At 41.3% G+C, this 23879-nt stretch overlaps 1 protein-coding gene and 1 non-coding gene across 3 annotated transcripts in view; both read right to left on the reverse strand.

The window, feature by feature from the left end:
• Positions 1-23879, reverse strand: part of MAP3K13 (mitogen-activated protein kinase kinase kinase 13) — a 192052-nt gene that overhangs the window by 36691 nt on the left and 131482 nt on the right. For both annotated transcript variants that reach the window (XM_025375609.1, XM_025375610.1), the window contains 3 exons: positions 16244-16803; positions 6987-7170; positions 770-961 (listed from right to left, as the gene is read on the reverse strand). In XM_025375609.1, the coding sequence (XP_025231394.1) occupies positions 770-961; positions 6987-7170; positions 16244-16718 (851 nt within the window). In that variant the 5' untranslated portion in view covers positions 16719-16803. The remainder of the gene's footprint in view (positions 1-769; positions 962-6986; positions 7171-16243; positions 16804-23879) is intronic.
• Positions 2083-2183, reverse strand: LOC112619953. The gene has a single exon (XR_003118425.1). It is a non-coding gene; the product is annotated as a small nucleolar RNA U13 (small nucleolar RNA).

Genomic DNA, 23879 nt, shown 5'->3' on the forward strand with positions numbered 1-23879 from the left:
TGTGAACAATTTTTAGTTCTAATGTTTTTACTTTTCCTTTGCCTCTGTTTCATTATTATTATTATTATTATTTTTGAGATGGAGTCTTGCTCTGTCGCTCAGGCTGGAGTCCAGTGGTGCGATCTCAGCTCACTACAACCTTCTCCTCCTAGGTTCAAGCAATTCTGCTGCCTCAACCTCTCAAGTAGCTGGGACTACAGGCGCCTGCTACCATGCCTGGCTAATTTTTTATATTTTTAGTAGAGACAGGGTTTCACCGTGTTGGTCAGGCTGGTCTCGAACTCCTGACCTCAAGTGATCCACCCGCCTTGGCCTCCCAAAGTGCTAGGATTACAGGCGTGAGCCACTCCACCCAGCTAGCCTGTTTCTTATTTATCCATTTTATCCTGTTGTATACATTTCTGAAACTCAGTTTAAAAAGTGTTTTGAACACGTGGAAAACAACAAACCAAGGCTTCAAATGGGAAGGTCTGGCATTAACTATCTGAGATGATAGAAGGTGAATACTTCAGATAATAATGAATTTTGTTTCACAGTTGTATGATTTAAAAGCAACAAGAGGGAAAAGTGGTTTCAGGTACCTGGAGATATCTGCCATACAGGTAAGCAGGTAGGTCAACAATAACCCAAGAGATGCACAAACAGAATTACCCACTGTCCTGATTGAAACTGAACTAAAAGTATGATGTCTGAAAATGTCAACTGAGGTTGATAAATATTCTGTATTTCAAAAGAACAAAATAGCTGAAACATTAGCTCCAGAACTCACTTAGGTGATTTCAGATCACGATGAATAATTTTATGGAGGTGCAAATAATTCATTCCACTTGCAATTCCTGTGGACCAGTCTACTAGCAATCGAGGCGTGATCTTCCTGCCAGCTCGCAAGACCTCGTAGAGTTGTCCATGGGCACAGTATTCCATGATAATACAATAACATGGGGCCTGAGTACAAACACCCCTTCCAAGAAAACACAAACATGTACATCAATACACACATACATGCATACATATGTATATTTAAAGAAGAGTTAATCAAAACTGATTCTATACCCAAATTATTTTTAAAATGTGTATAGATAATAGTTTCTGATTCTTAAATTAGCATTGAACCTTCTCTAGTCTACAGGTTTCTCTATGATGTCCATAGACAATTTTTGTTTGTTTTGTTCACTCTGGATATCTATATGCTGTGCTGTGTCTGGTGCCTTTTCTGTGGGACCCTTCCATTCCGGGACAAAGAGCACACTTTTCTGAGGTTTGTGCAGGCTGGATACTGCGTTGTTTTAGATCATTAAGAATCATTTGGGAGGCCAAGGCAGGTGGATCACAAGGTCAGGAGTTCAAGACCAGCCTGGCCAAGATGGTGAAACCCCATCTCTACTAAATATACAAAAAGATTAGCCGGGCATGGTGGCGCATGCCTGTAGTCCCAGCTACTCAGGAGACTGAGGCAGAGAACTGCTTGAATCCGGGAGGCAGAGGATGCAGTGAGCCAAGATCGCGCCATTGCACTCCAGCCTGGGAAACGGAGTGAGACTCCATCTCAAAAATAAAAAATAGTAACAATTTGGCCAGGTGCGGTGGCTCATGTTTGTAATCCCAGCACTTTGGGAGGCTGAGGCAGGTGGATCATCAAGGTCAGGAGTTCGAGACCAGCCTGTCCAACATGGTGAAACCACGTCTCTACTAAAAATACAAAACTTAGCCGGGCATAGTGGTGCACGCCTGTAATCCCAGCTACTTGGGAGGCTGAGGCAGGAGAATCACTTGAGCCTGGGAGGAGGTTCCAGTGAGCAAAGATTGTGCCACTGCACTCCATCCTGGGTGACAGAGTGAGACTCTGTCTCAGAAAAAAAAAAAAAAAGAACAAAAGGAATAATTTAAAATTTCTTCCTGTTACAGTTTTAGAGGGTTTTATGAGTGTACAGAGAGATAATTCAGACAAAATACTTCTATTTTTAATATTATTTGCTGAATTTTAAATTACTCAAATTAAAAATAACTAACTAGACTGAGGACCCAAAGACGACTCAATTTTCCATCTTACATAATCTTTGAAAAACATTTCTCTTTTTTTTATGTCAGACAGGTAATGTGCTAACGTTGTAACAAGGTTGGAAGGAGGCACATCTCACCCGCGAGTGTGAACACCCAATCATGCTTACGAATCACAAAAGAATACGAAAAACAATATACAACTTTTTTTTTTTTTTTTTTCCCCAGACAGAGTCTCGCTCTGTCATCCAGGCTGGGGTGCAGTGGTGCAATCTCCGCCTCCCAGGCTCAAGTGATTCTCCTGCCTCCTCAAGTAGCTGGGATTACAGGTGTGCACTACCACGCCAGGCTAATTTTTTTTATTTTTTATTTTTTTGAGACGGAGTCTCGCTCTATCACCCAGGCTGGAGTGCAGTGGCACAATCTTAGCCCCCCACAACCTCTACCTCCCGGGTTCAAGCAATTCACCTGTCTCAGCCTCCTGAGTAGCTGGGATTACAGGCGCTTGCCACCACGCCTACTAATTTTTGTATTTTTAGTAGAGACAGGGTTTCACCATATTGGTCAGGCTAGTCTTGAACTCATGACCAGGCGATCTGCCCGCCTCAGCCTCCCAAAGTGCTGGGATTACAGGCTTGAGTCACCGCTCCTGGCCACTAATTTTTTTATTTTTAGTAGAGACGGAGTTTCATCACTGTTGCCCAGGCTGCTCTCAAACTCCTGTACTCGAGTGATCCATGCGTCTTGGCCTCCCAAAGTGCTGGGATTATAGGCGTGAGCTACGGCGTCCAGCCTATACAACGTATTATATATCCATGTAGCCTATATTTGCATCAATTCCGACATCATCCATGAAAACCTTTCCCAATTATTCCCCTCCAAAAAGATCTTTCTCTTCTCTAAATTCCTATGATATACAACAGCCACTAGTTCTTTATATGCAGTTTTTCTCTCCACATATAGATTATAGGCTCCTTGAAGGGAACGGTCTTCAAGTTCTATTCTCTCTACCTCAAGGCCTAGCGGTTCACAGCAAGTCTTTAACAAATGTTTGTTAACTTCACCTCAACCTTCTTAACTAAAAAAGCCTTCAAATGACACGTACAGAGGCCTTGAGGAGGAGGAAGGAAACTAACGTGAAAGAACCTCTTCTATTTTTCAAGGACATTTCCATGTTTATTTATCTTATTAATCTGTCCCAAACTACTGTAAGATAAATATTACCTTTTCCATTTTTACAAGTAAGGCTCAGAGTGAGAAAATAACTTGTCCTAATCACAACTAGATCATACAACTATTAAGTGACAGAGCTGGGATTCAAACTCAGTCTGCCTAATTTGAACGTCCAGGCCCTCTACACTCTGTACAAGACTGCCTCCCTTTTAGCTTTTTAACTTCTGTTTAGCCAAGCACATTGGGAATTCCTATGTTAACACCATTATCTCATAAAAGAAGGAATGATCGTAGTAACTCTACTTCACAGTTTTGTTCTCAGGATGAGAAGAAAAATTACTATATGTAATCTATGTCTTATCGCTTATGGGTATACACGCCTTCCTTTGAAACTTTCTAGAGAAGTTAGCAGAGTATCTGTAAGACATCAGTTAAAGTCTTCAGCCAGCTACCGACCCATGCCTATCTCTTCAGCTGCTCTAAGTGATGAAAGAATTTAGAGGTCATGGCGTACGTCACTGATCATATGAAGATGATGATGATCTTATAACAATAGCAGGTTATGAAGAAGTATAATTAATCTTCATTTTCCCCTGCTCTGATGTGCCTGTCAAATGCCACAAAGCTATTTCTATTACTCTCCTATCATTTTCTAGGCTACAAAGAATTCTTATCTTGATTTTTAATAATTTTTTTCAAGTTCCGGTTATATGTCTCTTAGGAAAGCTTGGTGAACCCAAGTGTCTGGCAGCTACAAACAAATGATTAATTATCATTACAGAGAACTAATAAATACGGCAGGTATAATGTAATATGATTAAGTATACCAACATAAACATTTTTGAAGGTACTCAGCCTCCTATTCAACTATGTTTTAACTTGTTCCACATAGAAACAGTCTAACAGTGATGTTACGCACCTTTTATTTCTCTTGACTGACGAACGAGGAGCAATCATTTCATCAGCCCTGTACTATGACAAGGTTTCTTAGTAGCTATAAATAACAGCTCTATAATCACTTCTAATTGCTACTTTTTCTTCCCCTTGGCACTGAATTCCATTAGGAACAGTCAGGTTGAGTTTTCTTAAAAGATTAACAAAAAAATTGGATGCAAAAAGAATACAGCGTTCTTATCTTGTACTTTCCCTTCTGTATGTGGTTTTTATTAACTTCAAAAGAAGCTGTAAGCACAGAAAAAAGTATCCAGAGGGATGTACTAAAATCTAATCATGCCCTCGTATATCTTCCAGACGGTCCTGAATGGGATTCATTGGCCAAGCAACACATGGCACAGATGGCTGCAAACATAACACTGCACAATGCCCAAGAGCATGGTGTAATGGGCCAGGAACACAGTCTCACTATTGTTCTCCATGTAGAGGTAAATACTATTCAAGTATCTTCAGCCTAAAGAGTTGGGCACTAGCAGGGCAATGCTGAAAACTGCATATGCAGGTAGGAGAGTCAGAAGGGTGAGGTGGGAAAAAGACAGGAAGAAAGAGAAAGAAGCAAAAGAAAGGAAGTAAAAATAAAGCTTCTCACAACACCATCCTATTAGGACACATTTCTACTTTCAGTGACCCCGGGTACCCTGCTGGAAAACCCTCTTACCTGCAACACACAGCCTAATTCACTTCAAGAGGGCAAAAGGCCATACTCACCTACAGAACATTCTGTGTCTCAAAGCCAGTGTCCTAGTGATCTAAGTTTAAAAGTTTTTGACCCTTCCTTCCATTTAGGAGGATGTAGCATACTGGAAGTGATGATCGTCTCAGTGAAGTAAAATGAAGGAAAGAAAGAAGAGGGTCTCTGTTTGTCTGTCTGCTTAAAATAATCTCCCCATTGTGTTTTGAAATGTATCCTCTTTGGAAAGATGATAATTTGTCTCTGCAGCATTTCGTTTTAGTCACACGTCCTCCTGGCCCTACTAGGTCAACCAAGGACAGAATTAACTGCAGCAACCGCAGCTCTCTTCCCTGCCCTCTGCATGAATGACCCTTCCACAAGGAAACGAATCCAGTACTTCTTTCTGTCTCTTGGTGTCCTGGTTGATTGCTTCTCTTTCTTCACACGTCTTTCCCTTTCCTTAAGGGTTCTTGTTTGGTAATCAAAACTCAACCTCAGTACTCATTTAAACCCATTCTACAAAACCTGTACCCAAAATTTACCTTCCTTACTTCGTGGATGTGATCCCAATTAAGACTTATCACATGACATTTTTAGCTTTATAATCAGAGTTTTATCAAGGAAGGATCCCTTCTGAGGCTGGGAGAAGTTTCTCCTAGCTTAGGAGGGGGATTTGTAAATTATTCCACTTTTAGCTGTAGCCTCATTGGTCATACTATTTTCCAGGAATGCAAAATACATATCAAATATATCACAAAGCTCTAGTTTCTAACTTTCATCCTACCTAAAAATACTTGTCCTGTTCTCCACCTTCTTTCCTCTAAAGCCACTTACCACTTATTTGTTTAAGCCTAGGGCAACATTAAAAGGCTAGCGAGGGAGAGAACTCAAGGGAAAGGTTCAGGCAGAAGAGATCATATCTATTTAGAGCTCAGCACTTCCATCCTTTAAACTTTGACTCTCCTCCTTCTGTTAGGGATCCCAGTCAATATTATGAAAAAAATCATCTAGACTAGAAAGATATGTTCACAGACTCTTGAAAACAATCACTTTGTGAAATGAATATAACATATGACTTACTATCAATAACTTGACAATCATTAGGTTAAGAAAGCTGAATGTTTGACATTACTTGGAAGGGGATCTAGGAAAACCAGAGGCTATACTCTAAAGGTACCTGCTATTACAGGTTAATGTTTAAGAAGGGATGCTAACAGAACCTAATACAAAATATGTATCTACTACACAAGGATTGACTGTTCTTTGATCACTTCAGATGTTACCTTTGTCTGTCTTTCTTTTCTTTCTTTCTCTCTCTCTCTTTCTTTCTTTCTCTTTCTTTCTTTCTTTCTCTTTCTTCCTTTCTTTCTTTCCTTCCTTCCCTCCTTCCTTCCTTCCTTCCCTTACTTCCTTCCTTGCCTCCCTCTTTCTTTCTTTCTTTTCTCTTTTCTTTTCTTTTCTCTCTCTCTCTGTCTCTCTTTTTCTCTCTCCTCTCTCTCTCTCTCTCTTTCTTTCCTTCCTTCTTTCTTTATTTCTTTCTTACAGGGTCTCACTCTGTCACCTATGCTGGAGGGCAGTAGCATGAACATGGCTCAACACAGCCTCAGTCTCCCAGGTTCAAGCAATCCCCCTGCCTCAGCCTCTTAAGTAGCTAGGACTACAGGCCTGTGCTACCACATTCAGCTAATTTAAAAAAATTTTTTTAAAAGACAGGGTCCCACTATGTTGTCCAGGCTGGTCTCAGACTTCTGGGTTCAAGTGATCTGCCTGCCTTGGCCTCCCAAAGTGCTGGGATTACAGACATGAGCCACTGCACCCAGTCAACTTTGTTTTCTTAAGTGAATTTTAGGCTGTTCAGGTGATATTGAAGTAACCTCTGTCATCCCATTGATAAATGAAGTTGATGCAGCAGATCTGACTGCTTGGCAGGAACCCACACTTTCCCTTCCTGTCCCGTGTGCATGCCCCTTCCATGTAGCACATACTTCAGCAAAATGAACCACTAGATTATAAGATGCCTGAGGACACAACTCCAATATAATAGTTCCTTGATACCCTCCCAAAGCACCTAGCACAGTGCTAAGTCTAGAGAATGCTTTTGAGATATCTCTCAAAGCAGAAACTTGTGTGTCTATATTGGGGGAAAGAAAATAGGTCTACTTCTTTAAAAAAAAAAGCCTTGACCTACTTGAATGCGATGATGTTAGGGTGCTTCAACTTCCTCAAATGCTTGATATCCGTCTCATTCTGTTCTCTCACTTTCTTGATGGCCACCTCTTCCGCTCGGAACTTGCCCAAGAAGACAGCTCCTTGGGCTCCACTACCCAGCCACTGCAGCTCTGAGATCTCCTCAAATGGCACTTCCCAAGTATCTAGGCATACAAGCAAGAAATAAGCTTGAAGAGATCTCAGAAGGGACCACTCTACAAGGCCATTCTGAAGGTACCAACTTCATCATCACCCAGGATGAGCCTTACCCTCTGTCTCCCACCAAAAGATAGAACCTTCCTATGTACCTTGGAACTATAGATCAAATATTCATACACATTAGTTTGTATCAATTTTTAACCACTGAAATAAAGCAGAGCAGAAGCCTCCGATATGCCTTCCTCCAAACAAAACATAACCTACCACTCTTGCAGTCCTACCCCCTCACCTTAAGCTTGCATGTCAGTCAATTTACCCATCTGCCTCTATGCAACTATCCCTACCCCATCACCCATTACAGGTGTTATTTTATTCCTCTTTGAATTTCTAGTGCAGATGCTCAGTGAATCTTTACTAATGAATTTTTTTTTTTTTTTTTTAATGTGATGGAGTCTTGCTCTGTCACCCAGGCTGGAGTGCAATGGCGTGATCTCAGCTCACTGCAACCTTCTGCCTCTGGGATTCAAGTGATTCTCCTGCCTCAGCCTCCCAAGTAGCTGTGATTACAGGCACCCACCACCATGCCTGGCTAATTTTTGTATTTTTTAGTAGAGACGGGGTTTCACCATATTGGTCAGGCTGGTCTCAAACTCCTGACCTCAGGTGATCCACCCGCCTTGGCCTCCCAAAGTGTTGGGATTACAGGTGTGAGCCACCGTGCCGGGCCGCTAATGAATTTTTAATGATACTCTCCTAAGAACTTCATTATGCATACTACTTACATTAATATTTATCTTTGATTGAGTACTTACTATATACCATACACTAGCATAGTACTTGACATATATCATATGTTCAATCCTTACAACCCTACAAGTATGGCCTTATTATAGTTATTTAAAGATGAAAAAAACTAAGGCATAGGGTGGTGAAGTAAATTCTCCTAAAATCATATAGCTGATAAGTGGTAGAACTGGGCCTAGAATCCCAGGATTGGCCAATTTTAGGAAGAGTGCTTTCTCTCCTATATGACATTGCCTCTCATAAGTAATTGAGAGGGCCATTAGTCATTAGTCATGATATGCTTATTCATAAAGCTGTAGTATTTTCAAGTTTCTCTTTTCCTTAGAGTTTGAATATTTTTTTGCACCAGAAATTTAAGAAGGGTCATTTCTAAGTGGTGGCATTATAAGTGCTTCATATTATATTTCTTTATTGTTTTCTGTCTTAAAAATTATTTTGTACCATAAGCCTATATCACTTTTATAATGAATAAAATGGTATTTTAAATAAAGCACTTCAAAAATTCAATCAATATGTGCTTTAATCTCATGAAACTTTTCAAAAAAAGAATGTAATTCATTGAGCCTTCTCCTTTCCCCCTTCTTTCCAGGGTATTATCACAGGTAGGAAACAAATATCAAAGAACTAAGAACCCCACGGAGTGAGAAAAATGATGACAGTGTGAAAGGTCATGAGAGATTCTCCTCAGATCACTCAAAGGCTGCTGTTTGCAGAACATGGAACAAAGTAGTGTTGAGTTAGCTTCAAAGATACTCTGGTCTTGAAAGCAAATCAACTCACTGTCTACTGCATTGGTGAAACAAGAGCGGAAAGAGCTTATCTGCCTCTAGAAGTCATGAGCTATACTTCCCTCTTCTCTAATTTTCTCTACCTTAAGAGGAAAGAAACTCTGTAGATCTTAATAAAATGTTTTCTCATTACAATTGCTAAAACTTAACCTTCAAAATATAACTATGTAGAGCAAGAAATATATAAAATGAGGGTGGTTTATGCCATGGGCCTTCATCCCATTCTCCTGATCTGAGCAGTATTAAAATTTTCCGCTGTACTGAAATTGAATAAATGCTAGATAAAAGCAAATCTCTCTCAAATACAAATAGCTGACAAATTTAAAGTCACCCAAGGAACACATGATACCAAGTGAGATTTGGGAGGAAACAGCAAGTGATAGCCTTGGCTATTTTAACTATCTTCAGGGTTTCTAGGACAAGTATTAATAAGTGGCTCATGAAATCTCACTTTCACCTCTATGGGCTCATCCATGCAGCTATGGTACACAGATATTGATAGCATATTGTAAGAGAATTTTCCTCATTGGGGTCCAGTGACAAATTAACAGTGTCATTGGCCGGGCATGGTGGCTCACACCTGTAATCTCAGCACTTTGGGAGGCCGAGGTGGGTGGATCATGAGGTCAGGAGTTCGAGATCAGCCTGGCCAATATGGTGAAACCCCGTCTCTACTAAAAATACAAAAAAATTTAGCCGGGCACGGTGGTGCACGCCTGTAATCCCAGCTACTCGGGAGGCTGAGGCAGGAGAATTGCTTGAACCTGGGAGGCAGAGGTTGCAGTGAGCTGAGATTGCGCCACTGCACTCCAGCCTGGGCGACAGAGCGAGACTCCATTTCAGAACAACAACAACAAAAAACAAACAAACAAAAACAAAAACAAAAAACCCCCAGTGTCATTTTGACCATTTTAGGGGACTGAATAAAGTATTATTACTGGACTCTGGGGCAAGAACATAACTGAGCAGTACGTCTTTGAACAGCTTTACGCAAGCCCAAATTACCCTAATTTTTTAATAAAATAACTACTAAAATTAGACTAATGTTTGGGTGTCTCTTTTACCCTATTTACTCAATCTTTAGTTACTGGCATGCACCACCATGCCCGGCTAATGCATACATTCCAAATTCTATCCAAAAGGATTTTGATAGTTTTTGCTCACAGTAGCAATGTATGAACATATTGGCAGTAAGCATTATCAATTATTTTTTGGTTCTATTTTAATTAGGTATAAAATAGTGTTTTATAACTTTGCACTAGTTTAATTGCCCGTGATCACATTTGTTTAATACTCACAATCTGCTTTGTATGAATTGTCAAAACCCCTTTGTTCATTTATCTGTTAGCCTTCCATAGTTTGCATCAACTTGAAGAAACTCCTTCTATATTTCTTTTTTTTTTGAGACGGAGTCTCGCTGTGTCGCCCAGGCTGGAGTGCAGTGGCCGGATCTCAGCTCATTGCAAGCTCCGCCTCCCGGGTTTTTACGCCATTCTCCTGCCTCAGCCTCCCGAGTAGCTGGGACTACAGGCGCCGGCCACCTCGCCCGGCTAGTTTTTTTTGTATTTTTTAGTAGAGATGGGGTTTCACCGTGTTAGCCAGGATGGTCTCGAACTCCTGACCTCGTGATCCGCCCGTCTCGGCCTCCCAAAGTGCTGGGATTACAGGCTTGAGCCACCGCGCCCGGCCGAAACTCCTTCTATATTTCTTTGATACAAATGAGAATATTTTATAAGCCTTTTTCTTTTAATTTTATTATTTTTGAACAAAGTATTCTAGATCGTTGTCTATTATTTCCTTTGTAATTTCTTCCACTGCCTAGTCTATCTTCTAAAAGTTATCTATCGTTCATTTTTAAAAATTTAATCTTTACATTCATCTGAAACTTATTTTGGTGTATGGTATGAGGACTGATATAAATTATTTTTTTCCACATTGCTATTTAATGATTCCCAAATAATTTGTTAAAAAATGCTTTCTTTTCATATTGCTTTAGGATACTTACACTGTAACTCACTATATTTTTTAGAAATAATGCCTATTAGTATTTTTATAAGATGATAAACAGATTAATTACTAAAATATAAATACATTTGGCACTCAAATACAAAGTATTCCGGGTATTGCAACAAAAAATAAAATTCTCCTCTACCAACCTCTACCTCATGCCTGTGCTATTCAACTATGTTCAGCCAAGTCTCGATTATCCATAGAAAAATAAAGTGGATAGCACTGGTAATAAAAGAACACAGATTGTAAAAAAGAAAGTAATGCTTCAACCATGTTTCTATCCATCTTTTTACTGAAACTAATTATCAGAAGTAAAATCGATTGATATGAATTTAGCACTCTTTGCCCAGTCTCAAAGTCCCTGTCAATAACGAGCAGAGAGCTCAGAAATGGGAAAATGGCAGGAAAAAGGAAACTGGTGATAAGGATGCACAAAATTAAGGGCCTAGATAATTGATGAGCAAGATAACTAATCTCATAGTAATGAAGAACTGACTATACTCTCTCTAGGGTTAGTCCCAAACTTTTCGTTGCTTTTATGTCTGTCCCACTGATACTCTTCCCCAGTGTTTATCTTCTCTTTTATCTTCCCAGTGACAACGATGTTAATTCCAATATCCATCAGGATCCTTAGCACTGGGAAAAAGCCACATGCCCACCCACTTTAAGGCAACAGTTCTCCTTTGTTTATTCAGACATGGCCATGACAGTACTTGCTTTGAGACTGGAAACTATTTGGCAACAGAAGATTTAAATTGCGTGCTACCTTACTTGGGTTCACTATCAATATACTCAAAGGGAGATGAGGACATCATTAAAATTTTTTAAAAATCCAGTGACATTTCCTCATAAGTACCAAATGTAGGGACATGCCTGTGACATGTGTTATCCTTTGGTTGGCTGCAATGCAGGGCTAAAGATTAGCTCCCTGATCCCAGACCTGACAAGGAAATTTGCTAGTTTCTGGCTAGCGAAACTCTTTCATGGTGCACAGCAACACCAGCCCTCAGTAGGATATCCTGCAATCTGCTGAAGGGCTAGGCATCTGCTGTGTCCATATCAGAATCTTTTTTTTTTTTTTTTTTTTTTTTGTGAGACGGAGTCTCGCTCTGTCCCCCTGGCTGGAGTGCAGTGGCGCGATCTCGGCTCACTGCAAGCTCCGCCTCCCGGGTTCACGCCATTCTCCTGCCTCAGCCTCCCGAGTAGCTGGGACTACAGGCGCCCGCCACCGCGCCCGGCTAATTTTTTGTATTTTTAGTAGAGACGGGGTTTCACCATGGTCTCGATCTCCTGACCTTGTGATCCGCCCGCCTCGGCCTCCCAAAGTGCTGGGATTACAGGCGTGAGCCACCGCGCCCGGCCCATATCAGAATCTTAAGCTGACCAGGCCTGTTTCTTATTTATTTCTGAAATAAACCTTTTTGAAAGTCACATAATCAATTGGAACACAAATTAAATACCAGTATGCAGAATAATAACAAAAAATTTTAAAACCTCCTTTTGACAAACATACGGGATGGGTGTATTGCCCCTCATTCTGAGTCTGAACCTCAATGATGTACTTGGATCCTGAGATCTTCAAATTATCACCAAAAGTAAGTCTGAGACTGGACAAGCGGAGACCCTAAAAACCAAATGTAGTCGATCACCTATGCAGCTATCAGTAGGTTTTGCGTCCAACCAAAGAAAAGGGAACTTTAAAAAAATAACAAATTAGGGCCAGGTGCGGTGGCTCATGCCTGTAATCCCAGCATTTTGGGAGGCCAAGGCAGGCGGGTCACCTGAGGTCAGGAGTTCAAGACCAGACTGGCCAACATGGTGAAACCCTGTCGCTACTAAAAATGGGTGCATGCCTATAATCCCAGCTACTCGGGAGGCTGAGGCAGGAGAATCGCTTGAACCCAGAAGGCAGAGGTTGCAATGAGCTGAGATCATGCCATTGCACTCCAGCCTGGGTGACAGAGCAAGACTCCGTCTCAAAAAAAAAAAAAAAAAAAAATTAGAAATTGTTACCTCTGGATTGTGGAAAGACAGGTGATTTTTATTTTCTTCTTTATTTTATTTTCCTGCTTATATTTATGTCCAATTTAAAACATAATAATGCTGTTAGCAAGAAGCAACTAATTTCCTTTAAAACCTTAAAATCATGCGGGCCAGGGGGTGGAGGGAAAATGAAAGCAGAATATGTAGTGTACTGGAGTATGTATGAAAGAGAGAGAGAAATACACATACACAAAACCAGGGACTGATGAAGAATTTCTGCATGGAACAAGAACAGATCATATGGTTGACAAATCCTGAAAAGGACCTGGAAGTTACAGACATACCAGTAAATCCCAATATACTTATGGAAAACAGGTATAGAGGGTGGAGTTGGTATTTGGTTTAAGAGAATGTATTGCACAAATGGGAAATAAAACACATGAGAAAAGTGGTTACTGGTAACTGAAGGCCACTGGCTGTTGTGGAAAAACCATCAACAGTCTTGACTAAAAGAGATGAACACACTTTTAGGGGAGGGTCCCAGAGTCTAAAATTCAGTTATAAAATAAATAGAATCTCATTTGTGGTCCATGTTTTCCCTTTCCAGAATTTCTTGATGAGAGAACTCATAAAAATTTAATCATTTACATAAGGCCACAAAGATATGTATCAAAAGTCTTAAAACAACACATCTTTTGAACTCAAGTATTCCTCTCCTAGGAATTTATCCCAAGGACTAATCAAAGATATATGCAAAAGTAAAGTAGTAGACAAATGGTCACTGCAGTATGGCTTATAATAACTAAACATGCAAACAAATTAATGTTGAGCAATAGGGGATTGCTTAAAAATATTGGCACATTCACATCATTTAATATTATGTAGCCATTAAAAATGATGCTGAAGAATTATACTTAAGGCCGGGCGCGGTGGCTCAAGCCTGTAATCCCAGCACTTTGGGAGGCCGAGACGGGCGGATCACGAGGTCAGGAGATCGAGACCATCCTGGCTAACACGGTGAAACCCCATCTCTACTAAAAATTACAAAAAACTAGCCGGGCGAGGTGGCGGGTGCCTGTAGTCCCAGCTACTTGGGAGGCTGAGGCAGGAGAATGGCATGAACCCGGGAGGCGGAGCTTGCAGTGAGCTGAGATCCGGCCACTGCACTCCAGCCTGGGTGACAGAGCAAGACTCCGTCTCAAAAAAAAAAAAAAAAAAAAAAAAAAAATAAGAATTATACTTAAAACATGGAAAATGTTCACAATATGAAGTGAGAAAACATTACAAAACAGTATGTGATATGGTTTGGCTCTGTGTCCCCACTCAAATCTCATCTCGAATTGTAATTTCCACTTGTCAGGGGAGGGGCCTGGTGGGAGGTGACTGGATCATGGGGCGGATTTCCCCCTTGCTGCTCTCGTGATAGTGAGTGAGTTCTCACGCGATCTGGTTGTCTGAAAATGTGTGGCACTTCCCCCTTCTCTCTCTCCTGCTCTGCCATGGTAAGACTTTCTTGCTTCCCCTTCACCTTCTGCCATGATCGTAAGTTTCCTGAGGTTTCCTAGCCATGCTTCCTGTTAAGCCTGCAGAACTGTGGGTCCATTAAACCTCTTTTCTTCATAAATTACCCAGTCTCAGGTAGTTCTTTATAGCAGTGTGAACACGGATTAATATAGTATGACTCCATTTTTTAAAAGTATACACACACATACACAAATAGACTAACATAATATATAAAATGGAAACATTAATGGTTATTCTCAGGAGATGGAGGATCATAGATTATTTTAAAATTTTTTTGGAACTTACCTGTATTTTCCAAACTCCATACATATTACTTTTGTTATCAGAAAAAAAAAGTTACTTTGGAGAATATTAATGAGGTTATATAAGATCATGTCCTTTGCAAGAACATGGATGGAGCCAGAGGCCATTGTCCTTAGCAAATGAATGCAGGAACAGAAAACCAAATATCACATGCTCTCACTTACAAGCAGGAGCGAAATGATGAGAAAACATAGACACAAAGAGGGGAATGACAGACACTGGGCCTACCTGAGGGTGGAGGGTCGGGGAGAAAGTGGATCAGATAAAATAACTATTGGGTACTGAGTGATGAAATAATCCGTACAGTAAATCCCCATGACACGAGTATACCTGTATAATGAACCTGCGCATGTACCCCTGAACCTAACACAAAACTTTTAAAAAATGAGGTTATAAAGAACACCAGGGCTTCAAAAGTACAATATTAATATTTGAATCAGAATATATGAATATGCTGTTACACAATGATGGGAGTTAAAAACTTAATTTTTTTTTTTTTTTTTTTTTGAGGCAGAGTCTCACTCTATCACCCAGGCTGGAATGCAGAGGCACGATCTCAGCTCACTGCAACCTCTGTTGGGTTTAAGCAATTCTTGTGCCTCAGCCTCCCAAGTAACTTGAACTACAGGTGCATGCCACCATGCCCGGCTAATTTTTGTATTTTTAATAGAGACGGGGTTTCACCATGTTGGCCAGGCTGGTCTTGAACTCCTGACCTCAAGTGATCTGCCCCCCTCAGATTCCCAAAGTGCTGTGATTACAAGTGTGAGCCACCACACCCAACAAAACTTCCTTTTTTTTGGGCGATTGTGGGATCTAGAAATAATAGTGCTTCTCAAGATTGGTTAGATATTTTGTCATTTCCTCAAAATGTAAGCTTTCTATGCCTTTATTGTAAGAAAATAACTCCTTTTTACTATAATCTAAGTTTTACTATAATCTAAGTCCTACAGTCTTCAGGGGCATTACCATGTGGCTTCTTCTGGTTTAAATCAGTCCAGCAGCCATCAGATTTTTTTGATTGTATAAGTTATCAGTAAACTTTTTAAAATTTATTTTTATTTATCAATTAATTAATTAATTAATTATTTTAGAAAAACAGTCTCACTCTGTCACCCAGGCTGAAGTGCAGTGGCACAATCATAGCTCACTGTAGCCTCAAACTCCTGGGCTCAAGTGATCCTCCTGCCTCAGCCTCCCAAAGTGCTGAGATTACAGGGTGACCCACTGCACCTGGCAAAAAATTTTAAATATGTAGCCACTGCATGATTTCTTTATATATTATATATCTGCACAACTATATTAAAATATGAAATATATCTGAAAATTTATGAAAATAGAAATTTTAAATAATGAGATAAACAAGAGCTCTAGTATTTTCTTCTTATAATCCCATGGATTGTTTTATATGTACTGTACTTTGTACACCACTAGACTGGATGACCACAAAAAGATGGGCTACAACCAAAAAAGACCCACCAAATGTGAATCTCTTCCCTTCAGCTGGTCTACTGGAAACTGAAATGAGGTATTCATCTGCCACTAGTTCTTTAATTTGCCCAAAGCTCACAGGTTATCCAGCTAATGGTGATGACGGTGGTGGTGACGGTGGTGGTAGTGGTGTGTTTACACAAGAAATATCTTCCAAGTCCATACTCTAGCTTACCTTGCTGCTGCAATTTGTAATCAGTGGAATATGCCTTCCCAATGATATTCCATACAGGCCTTAAGCATCCAAATAGTCCTTCAAGAAACCCACCACTGCCACTGCCTGACCTGCTGAACTGAATCTTGATGTCTTCAGTTCCGCTCGTGCTCTCTCCGTCCATCGTGTTGCTGTTCCCCTGAGACACGGCCATCTCTGATTCATCGTGTTCCCTTAGCTGAAGAACGCTGTTCTCAAACTGGTCCCTGGAATCCTCACTTACGCTTGTCAAAACTGTTGTGGTGATGGGGCTGTTTACACTCTCGATTAGCTCTGTTCGTACCATCCCCTTTTCCTGCTGGTCCTCGAGGAGCTTGGGAGAAGGGTGGTTCCCCATAGCTGCGAGCTCATCTTGTAGTCCACTGAAGGTTTTGCTTTCACTGAAGGGTAAGTGTGGAGAAGAGGAGCAGCTCAGGTGCTCCTGAAAGTTGGCCATTGTGCCATGAGTATGACCAAGGTCCTGAGATGACACTCAGAGGATTGTTGGGACAGAGTTCTGACTTAAGAGAGGGCTCCAAAACCTGAGAAAAACAGGAGGGAGATATGAGATCATCCTTTCTTTAGTATGCACACCACGACACTTCTGTTTGCATTAAGAACACTGAAACATGGGGACTGGTTAACCTGTGGGTTCGTCCATGTGATGGAGATGAGTGCAGCAATGAAAATTTATGCTGTGAGAGAGTATTTATGAACATGACAAAATATCCACGACACATTAATATAAAAAACAGGTTAGAACAATATATACAACATGAACTTAAAATTTTATTTAAAAGGATATACATACAAGAAAAAAGACTTGAAGGAAAAAATCCAAGGAATTAACAATAGTTAATTTTAGGTGGTTAGATCTGGGAGAGGTTTATATTGTTGTGATTTTCAAGGCATTCTAAGCATTCTGTATTAATATCTATTATTATTTATTTATTATTATTTTTTTTGAGACGGAGTTTCACTCTTATTGCCCAGGCTGGAGTGCAATGGCGTGATTTCGGCTCACTGCAACCTCCGCCTCCCAGGTTGAAGTGATTCTCCCGCCTCAGCCTCCCAAGTAACTGGGATTACAGGCGTGCATCATCACACCCTGCTACTTTTTGTATTTTTAGTAGAGACAGGGTTTCTCCATGTTGGTCAGGTGGGTCTCAAACTCCTGACCTCAGGTGATCCACCCACCTTTGCCTCACAAAGTGCTGGGATTACAGGCATGGGCCACTGTGCCCAGCCCAAAGTATGTTCTTATCAGAAATGTACTTTCTTTTTAAATCCCTTTGTAATAGTCATTCCTTCCTTCACTCTGTACCAAGCATCTAGAATGTGCTAGAGGTCAGGGTATGAAGATGACCTCATTTTGCAGATGGGGTAAAAGAAAGACCAACAAAGGTTGACAGAACAGTGCTTATAATGAATTAAGTAAGTGCTCTGAGAGCACAGAAGAGGGAGGAATAGTTTCAGGGAACGGTGCTGAAAGGTGGTAACTTTTGATCCATTTGAAGGAAGTGTAGGCATTCATTAAGCAAGTCAGAAAGGTGTGAGTGAAAGAAGAGGGGGAGGGTATTACAAGTGTGGGGGAAACCATGAAGGAGGCCATAGAAGCTTGAAAGACTATGGAACAGAAGAGAAACCCAAAGTGGCTGGAATGTAGGCTATATAAAAGTGCATGCAGAAAGACTGGACAGATAGGTTGGGGCTAGATTATAAGGAGCTTTGCATGCCAGGCTGAGTTTGAGATTTTATACTGAAGGTGATGGGGAGCCATAGTATCTTATATTGGGGATTATGGATAAAAATAGACCCTCTCAATTTTATTATTTTCTTATCTTCATAATTGAGACCTAAATTTTAAGCCTTTTATTCATTACCATATCCCATGAATAGCTTGTATTAGTGAACCAATGAAAATATCCTATCCTCAGCTGGTGTGGTGGCTCACGCCTGTAATTCCAACACTTTGGGAGGCCTAGGTGGGTAGATCATGAGGTCAGGAGTTTGAGACCAGCGTGGCCAGCATGGTGAAACGCCATCTCTACCAAAATACAAAAAATTAGCCGGGCATGGTGGTGCATGCCTGTAGTCCCAACTACTCAGGAGGCTGAGGCAGGAGAATTGCTGGAACCCAGCAAGTGGCCAAGATTGCGCTACTACACTCCAGCCTGGGTGACACAGCAAGACTCCGGAAGGAGGAGGAGCGGTAGGTGGAGGAGGAGGCAGAGGAGGAGATGGACAAGGAGGAGGAGGAGAAGGAGAAGAAGAAGAAGAGGAAGAGGAAGAAAGAAGAAGAAGAAGAGGAAGAAGAAGAAGAAGGAGGAGGAGGAGGAGAAGGAGAAGAAGAGAAGAAGAGGAATGAAGAGGAGGAGAGGAAGAAGAGGAAGAACAAGAGGAAGAAGAAGAAGAAGGAGGAGAAAATATCCTATCCTCTGAATTCTTATTCATTCACTGAGCTCCTATTACGTGGCATGCAATGTGTTAGGCATTAGTAAATGGAACATAGGTTCCTACCCTTTGGGAACTTAAAATCTAGAAGGAAAGACCAATAGATGACAGCCACATGGTTAGATATGGGACAAAGATATGTATAAGGTGCAATGGGAGCTCAGAAAAATAAATATAAAATGTGTCTAGAGACGTTATAAGAAGTTTTGTTTGAATTGAGTCTTGAGGGGTGAATTAATGGTCACTAGGAAAGAAAGACTAGGCATTCCAGGTAGTATTGGGAAACAGCAGGAGATAACTCTTAGAAAAAGTAGGCAAAGGCTAGATTATGGTAGGCCTGTATAACAAGCTAAATCTTTGGGGTTTTATCCTCATGACAACAGAGAGCCATTAAGGAATTTTAAGCAAGGGAGTAATTTGGTCAGATAAGTTAAAATCACATCTATAGAAGTAGAGGTTGGATTCAAAGGGAAAGATTGAAGGTCCAGTTAGAAGGTATAGTTCAAAAAGAAATGATCTGGACCTGAACAAGTCAGTTAGCAATGGCAGTGAAGAGGACAGGAAAGATTTAAGAGGTAGAATTGGTAAGATCTAGTAATTGACTAGACATGGAGGTGGGTAAAGGAAAGGGGGAGAGGAAGACTTTTCAAATCACTTATTTGGAATAATGAACAGACAGACAATGTCAATAACCGAGATATGAAATGCCAGAAAGAAAGGTTTGGAAAGAAGACGATCAGCTCAACTACGGACATACAGAATTTAAGGCCTACTATGCATCACGCACTAAGCTAGGGAGCTAGGCTTTTATTGATGCTATCTGATTTTAAAAAGACCCTTTGTAGAGAGAGATTGGAAGAAAGATAAAGATGGGGCTCATTTATCAGAGGGGCAGAAGTTTCCAAATCATAAAGCTAAATTTAAAGTGTATTTATTGAATATATACTCAGTCTGCACAACATGGCAAAAAATACAAAAAATACAAACATTACAAAAAATACAAACATTACAAAAAGTAGCCAGCCATGGTGGCGTGCACCTGTAGTATCAGCTACTTGGGTGGAAGGCTGAGGTGGGAGAATCGCTTGAGCCCAGGAAATCAAGGCTGCAGTGAGCTGTGTTTGTGCCACTGTATTCCAGGCTGGGCAACAGAGCAAGACCCTGCCTCAAAAAAGAAAAAAGAATATATACTGATAATTGTGCCACGCACTAGGCTAGATTCTGTGGATCAGAACATTACTGTTACCATTAGTGTTTTTAATAATGAATAAGACAAAGTGCTTTACAATTTACAGAAGCCTGTTTACATAATCAGCAGTACTGGTAAATCAGCTCTTTCCAAAACAACAGCAATCTGGTTTGTAGTGTTTGCTCATTTTCCTAGTGTAAATATTCCCACCAGAGCAGATTTCAAGCTAATAAAAGTTTAACAACTTGCTTGCAAAGTTTCTAAATATTTGACAATTGGCTCTTACAAGTTGGTGTATAAGCCAGCTCCAGCACCATAATCCTAGTAATAATGTCATTTCTATTTCACAGGAGAAGAAATTTCTCTAAGGCAATATATTCAATAAGTAATAGAAAAGGAATTAAAATCTAGCTCAAAGTTCAGATTCCCCAAATCCTTTGCCTTTTTTACAACACGATGGAACCTCTTACAACTCCTCACTTTCATAGAGTGCTTTCCAGGTTAAAAAATGATGTTATCTGTGATCATTCGATCTAAGTATTTGATCCCTAGGTAAGGAATCCAAAACACAGAATGATTATCCCTATTTTTCACGGGAGGAAATGAAGGCCTAGAAACAGGTAGATGCTAAAGGTCACAGAGCCAGAATGAAATACCGGGTTATTTTTCCTAATCATGACTCTCTCTCCTGTACCAGGCAGTCTCTGAAGACGTGGTTCCCATCCTGTTGAAGCTCACAGACTACTTATGGAAGTAATAATTACATGTCATCCCCCATGACAAGTGAGCCATATTCTGTTCTACAGAGCCAAGAGAGATGGGAACAATGGTAAAAGAGGTAGGATGTGAAGGTAAGGTGTGTGACGCAGGGAAGGAAATCGGGGTCGAATAAGAGCACTGGCAGGGGCAGGGAAGCGGGAATGACCAGAGGGTGCGTGAGGGGGTTGCTGGCCCAGAAACAGTAGTGGCTAATGTGGGGGAGCAGTGTGCAGCAAGGGTAACTCCTGCCTCCACACATGGGCTCTGAAAGCTTACGATACAGTGCAGGTGATTCTTCCCTCCTAACAAACCAGAGAGATCACTTTAACTGGACGGGGTTAGGTTAAGAGGCACTTAAATTATAGGGTATGGAGAAATCTAAGCCTTGAGAAGCTGCCTGGGAATATAAGGTTGGGGCAGGGGGAAGAAAGAAGAAAAACTGGAGCCCTTTATTACAGACCCCATTCCACCCACTCCAGCCTCCCCTCCCCTGTTCTTTTTGTGCTCATCTCTGAGCTTCGACATTACTGATCTCCTCATTATACTTTCTGGCTGATCACCTGCCACAACCTTGAGCTGTCTCCTGCCTTTGGCCTCTCTCACCTTGCCCTGCCTGATCTCAAATTTTAAGACTGCTGATTTCATACTATCTGACCTGGCCGCTGACTCAGCAGTTCCTTCTGGTCTGCCTTGGCTGCATTTTTGGCACCAGGGACCAGTTTTGTGGAAGACACTTCTTCCACGGACCAGGGACGGGGGATGGTTTTGAGATGGTTCAAGTGTATTACATGTATTGTGCACTTTATTTCTATTATAATTACACTGTAATATATAATGAAATAATTCTACAACTCACCATAATGTAGAATCAGTGGGAGGCCTGAGCTTGTTTTCCTACAACTAGATACTCCCATCTGGGGGTGATGGGGGACAGTGACAGATCATTAGTCATTAGATGCTTATAAGGGGCACGCAACCTAGATCCCTAGATCCCTCACATGCACGGTTCACAGTAGGGTTCGCACTGCTATGAGAATCTAATGCCCCCACGGATCTGACAGGAGGTGGAGCTCAGACAGTAATATGAGTGACAGGGAGTGGCTATAAACACAGAGGAAGCTCCGGTGGCTCACCCACCCGCTGCTTACCTCCTGCTGTTCCGCCCAGTTCCTAACAGGCCACAGACTGGTACCAGACCGTGGCCTGGAGGTTGGGAACCCATGCTATACAGCGCAAGTCCTATATGCTATTGGCTCACAGGAATTGCATACTGAAATATATATGTGAATTTCAGCCAAACATGTATTTGTGTGATTTATTTTTTTTGAATCAAACTATCAGACTTTGTATTAATTCCTGGTAAATTTCTACTTTGTCAATTTTTTATCCTGAACTTCTGCCTAATGACATCATGTTAGGATAAGCTCATACACAAAAAGTTAGAAAAACACATGTTTGTTTTGTAATTTTTTTCCTATCTCTAACAGGTTAAGGATGAGTGTGAAGTGGACCTGTTCCCATTGGCATGGGAATGGGTCTAATCACAGTCATCAAATGCAGTTTGATATTTGAGAGATCAGGGAAAAACAGGACAATCAAGGAATATGGTTCAACCCGCTTATTTCACATATGAGAATCAAATTTCAGAGAGATTGCGGACTTGCTTAATATAACAACTGCCCAGTGGCAGAGCTGAGATGAGTCCTCCTTCCTCAGCCCAGCTCCTTCCACTAGCACGGTTGTTTGTTTATTCGAAGAGAAACAAATAGCCATGGTATCATGGCCACTGATGACAAAAACAATAGCAATTCACAGTGCTATTCTAGATGCACTAAAACTATTCCGAAGGAAACACTAGCGCCCACCTAGCGGGGTGACCCTGCGCCTATCCACAGGCCAGCAGGAGGCTACCCACTGACTGCTCTCAGAATGGGCAGAGGTGAGGTAAACCTCAAGGTGTGTATAAAGCTGTGTAGTCAAATAGGCTTCCCTCATGCTCACCAAGAATATCCAGTCCAACGTGACCCAACAAAGGCAGATAAATAGAGAGGTTACAAGAACAAAGGGAAAGAAAAATCATCACCATGGCTATATTCAAATGATCTGAGTTGACTCTACATTTAAGAAGGGTGTAGGAAGCTAAAAATACCTAAGTTTTACCTGTGTCAGTATGCACACCCACACGCTGCCACTGCACAGTGAAGAGACTGTCAGGTGGAAACCGTGGAAACACAGGCGGTTCCACTATCTCTGGCTGTCTTCTGCCCTCTCGGTTCCTCTCTCCCTGTGCAATCTGGCTCAGGTACCCTCACAGGAGCTGATTGTTTAGTCCTTTCCATTCATAAGAAATCAAAACTAGTATATATTAGAAGGAGACAGAAAGGAAGTGGGGCAAGATTTTTGAATGTGGAGAGTCAAAGGGAAAAAGATAAGGAACATCGGAGGGGTAAAGGGCAAGCTTGGAATGGCACCCTTACCAGAAGAAAGTACTATGGGGGCCAGGCGCGGTGGCTCATGCCTGTAATCCCAGCACTTGGGGAGGCTGAGGCAGGCGGATCACCTGAGGTCAGAGTCCGAGACCAGCCTGCCCAATATGGAGAAACGCCGTCTCTACTAAACATACAAAAAATTAGCTGGGCGTGGTGGCAGGCGCCTGTAATTCCAGCTACTTGGGAGGCTGAGGCAGGAGAATCGCTTGAACCCAGGAGGCGGAGATTGCAGTGACCCGAGATGCTGCCCTTGCACTTCAGCCTGGGCAATAGAGGGAGACTCCATTTCAAAAACAAAAGAAAAACAAACAAACAAACAAACAAAAAACAAAACAAAAAAGAAAAGAAAAGGAAAAAGAAAAAAGAAAAAGAAAGTACTCTGGGAAGGTCTGAAGGTGAGGTGATGCTACTGCCACCCTTACAACAGGTCCCGTTCTGCAAAGGGCGCAGGAAGTGCTCCCATATCTGCCCTTGAGGAACACTTTCCCTGCCTTCTGAGTTTCTTGGCCCCAAGAGGAGGAAGTGGTTTGTGCAAAATTAGTCGGCAAGAGTTGGAGACAGCAGCAGCTGCGCATTTGGCCGGGCACTGCCAATTTCTGGAAATTACCTTGGCTTTGTGCCAAGATCCCAGGATGCAATGTAGAGAGAAAGAGGAATGGAGGAGGCAATGTGGCCAAATGGCTCTCAAATTCTTGGATTTCTATCATAGAATACAATTTTTCCCATG

This window comes from Theropithecus gelada, chromosome 2 (genome assembly GCF_003255815.1).
Source record: "Theropithecus gelada isolate Dixy chromosome 2, Tgel_1.0, whole genome shotgun sequence".
Classification (NCBI taxonomy): domain Eukaryota; kingdom Metazoa; phylum Chordata; class Mammalia; order Primates; family Cercopithecidae; genus Theropithecus; species Theropithecus gelada.